At 59.6% G+C, this 2428-nt stretch overlaps 1 protein-coding gene across 1 annotated transcript in view; it reads right to left on the bottom strand.

The window, feature by feature from the left end:
• The window catches only part of HOXC13 (homeobox C13), a 3142-nt gene extending 1421 nt beyond the window's left edge, over positions 1–1721 (bottom strand). Inside the window, exon 1 of the mRNA XM_026046678.1 lies at positions 1088–1721. Within this exon, the coding sequence (XP_025902463.1) occupies positions 1088–1721 (634 nt within the window). The remainder of the gene's footprint in view (positions 1–1087) is intronic.
• Positions 1722–2428: the final 707 nt, after the last annotated feature.

Raw genomic sequence — 2428 nt, 5'->3', positions numbered from 1 at the left:
TTTTTTTTTTTCCCCTCTCCTCCTCCACTTCAAAAGCATCCTAGGCCTAAATTTTCTCCGAAATTTCCCCAGATCCCCAGATATTCCCTTTATAAGCCTTCTTTGTCCAGATTTCGAGTGGAATAAATAACCACACGTCCTCCAGACAGCCAGGCCCCATCTTCGCTCTCCATCTCCATCTGAGCGGGGTTTTCTCCCTCTCTGTTATTTGAATTAATCTTTCTTTTCCTCCTAGCAGCTCCGAATGTCCGTCCCCCTCAAAATATGTGATCCCCTGGGCCACCATCACCCTCCTCTTGGCTCCCGTCGAGGGCACTGAGGGATCTCCACCAATGTGGGAACGGAGCAAGTGGCCACGAAGTGACTTCTTCCCTTGGTGGTTCGACGACAGAGCATGCTCTATTATTATTATTATTATTATTATTATTATTATTATTATTATGCCGTTTAGGGGTTTGTCAGCGCCGCAGGATGCCCATCCCGGCCACAAGAGGTGGTCGCCAGCTCTCGTGCCTCGCTGCGTCCCCTCCGCGACAGCTTCATTTGTCACTTGACGCCTCTTGCTCTAATCGTGGATAATTGCGCTGTGATTTACTGTACCCGCACCCGGCGCTGTGGGTCTGGGGAGTGAAGCAGCGCTAGAGAGGAAGGGTGGTTATTTATTTTTAAGTGTTTTTTTTTTTCTCTTCTGCCCTCTCGTTCTATTTTATTTTTAGCTCGAGAGAAATGGCGAGCAGAGAGGAAATTAGCAGAAAAGGCAAAGAAACACAAGACTGCTAGGTGAGGCAACAAGAAGGAGAGGAAAACAGGAGGGGAAAAAAGGGGGAGAATTAAACGGCAAAGTAACTTTCCAAGCAAACTCACGGCGTGCATTTTGATTCCGAGACGATTGCTTCACCTTCTTTCCCCTGCATGTTCATACACATTGCCTCGCGCAGAAGGCATTCCTAAGCGATTTCTTGCCCTTTAATTATATATACAAGCACCCAGGGGAGATACCTATATCCGCACACGCTTCATATGCGCCCGGCCCGACATATAGGTGGGAGGCGGTTGGGAAGCAGGAGAGCTTCCGAGGGGAGCCTACCTGGGAAAGGTGATTTCCAGAGATGCGCAGATTGCGATTGCTCTTTGGAGCAGTACATCTGCCCGTCCCAACCGTTGGAAAGAGCCCAGTGCTGGTAGCCTTCCATGGGAAGCAAAGCATCGTGTCGTGGCTCCGGGTGGCCGCCGAGCGCAGGCACCACGGACATGTCCAAATAACCGGGCACCGCCTGGTAGGAGCCGGTAAAACCCGGGTAAAACGCGAACTCCTTGGCCCTCGACGGCAGCTCATCGCTGGGCAGGGGGCCGCCGGCGGCCTCGGGGTATTTGTCCCCCGGGTGGTAGGAGCACGTTTTCTGCTGCAGGTTCACGCCGTGGGAGTGGGACAACCTGCAGCCGTAGTAGCTGCTGCCGAAGGGGTAACCGTAGCCCAGCGCGGCGCTGGAAGCGGCCGCCGACGGGCACTGCCGGGGGGGCTCTGTGGGCGCCAGCTCCGCGTAGCCTCCCGTTTGCGGCGGCGGCGGGGGGCCGAGTCCCGGCGGCGGGGGCAGCATCTCCCGGCACGGCCCCAGCGCCTCCATGGCGGCCCGCGGGCGGCCCTTGTCACGCGGGGCGTCCTCGCAGCGGCACACGAGCCCGTCGGGCCAGCGCGGGGGGAGCGGCAGCGGCGCCGTCATCCCGGGCCGGGGCCGCCGCCGCCACCGGCGCCGCCGCCGCCGCCGTCGGGGGAAGCGCCGCGCCGCGACCCCCCCAACATATCGGCGCGGCGCGCGCATGCGCCGCCGCCGGCTCCATTAAGAAATCCGCCGCGGCCACGCCCCCCGCCCCTAAGTAGCCCCCGACGGGGCGGCCACGTGACCTCCCCCCCCCCGCCTTCCTCTCCCTCCTCCTCCTCCCCACGCGCGGGGAGTGGAAGGGGGGGGGGGGGAAGCGGCACTCACCATTGGTCGCTTGTTCTTCAAGGCGCCCCCCCAGTTAAACGTCCCCGCCTCGGTTAGCCCCACTCCCCGTTAAACTCCCCTTCGGTTAACCGCATCCCACACCGGTTAAATCTCCCCTATGACCGTCGAGTGGGCGCCGCTGCCGGCGGACACAAAGGGACGAGCGTCGAGCGGATTTGGGGAGGTCCCCTGCCCCCCTGTAGCGTTCTGCCTCTCTCTTCCGCCTCGTCGGAGACTCCCCCTTAGGGTCTACACCCCCTCCCCGGCTTTGCACCCCGAATTATTGTGAGCCCCTCCCAACACAACCGCCTTGCACTTTTGCAAGCAGCGCGGTCGAACTTGTAGGCTCTTTCCCGTCGCAAGGTGCCTCCAGTCACCCCCGCAGCGCACGTCGGAAAAAAAAAATCCCATTACGACCCATTCCTTCATTTCTTTCCTGCTTG

The sequence above is a fragment of the Nothoprocta perdicaria genome, unplaced genomic scaffold, assembly GCF_003342845.1.
Source record: "Nothoprocta perdicaria isolate Ctin4 unplaced genomic scaffold, notPer1 scaffold_452, whole genome shotgun sequence".
NCBI lineage: Eukaryota > Metazoa > Chordata > Aves > Tinamiformes > Tinamidae > Nothoprocta > Nothoprocta perdicaria.
This window is presented reverse-complemented; position numbering and strand designations above follow the sequence as displayed.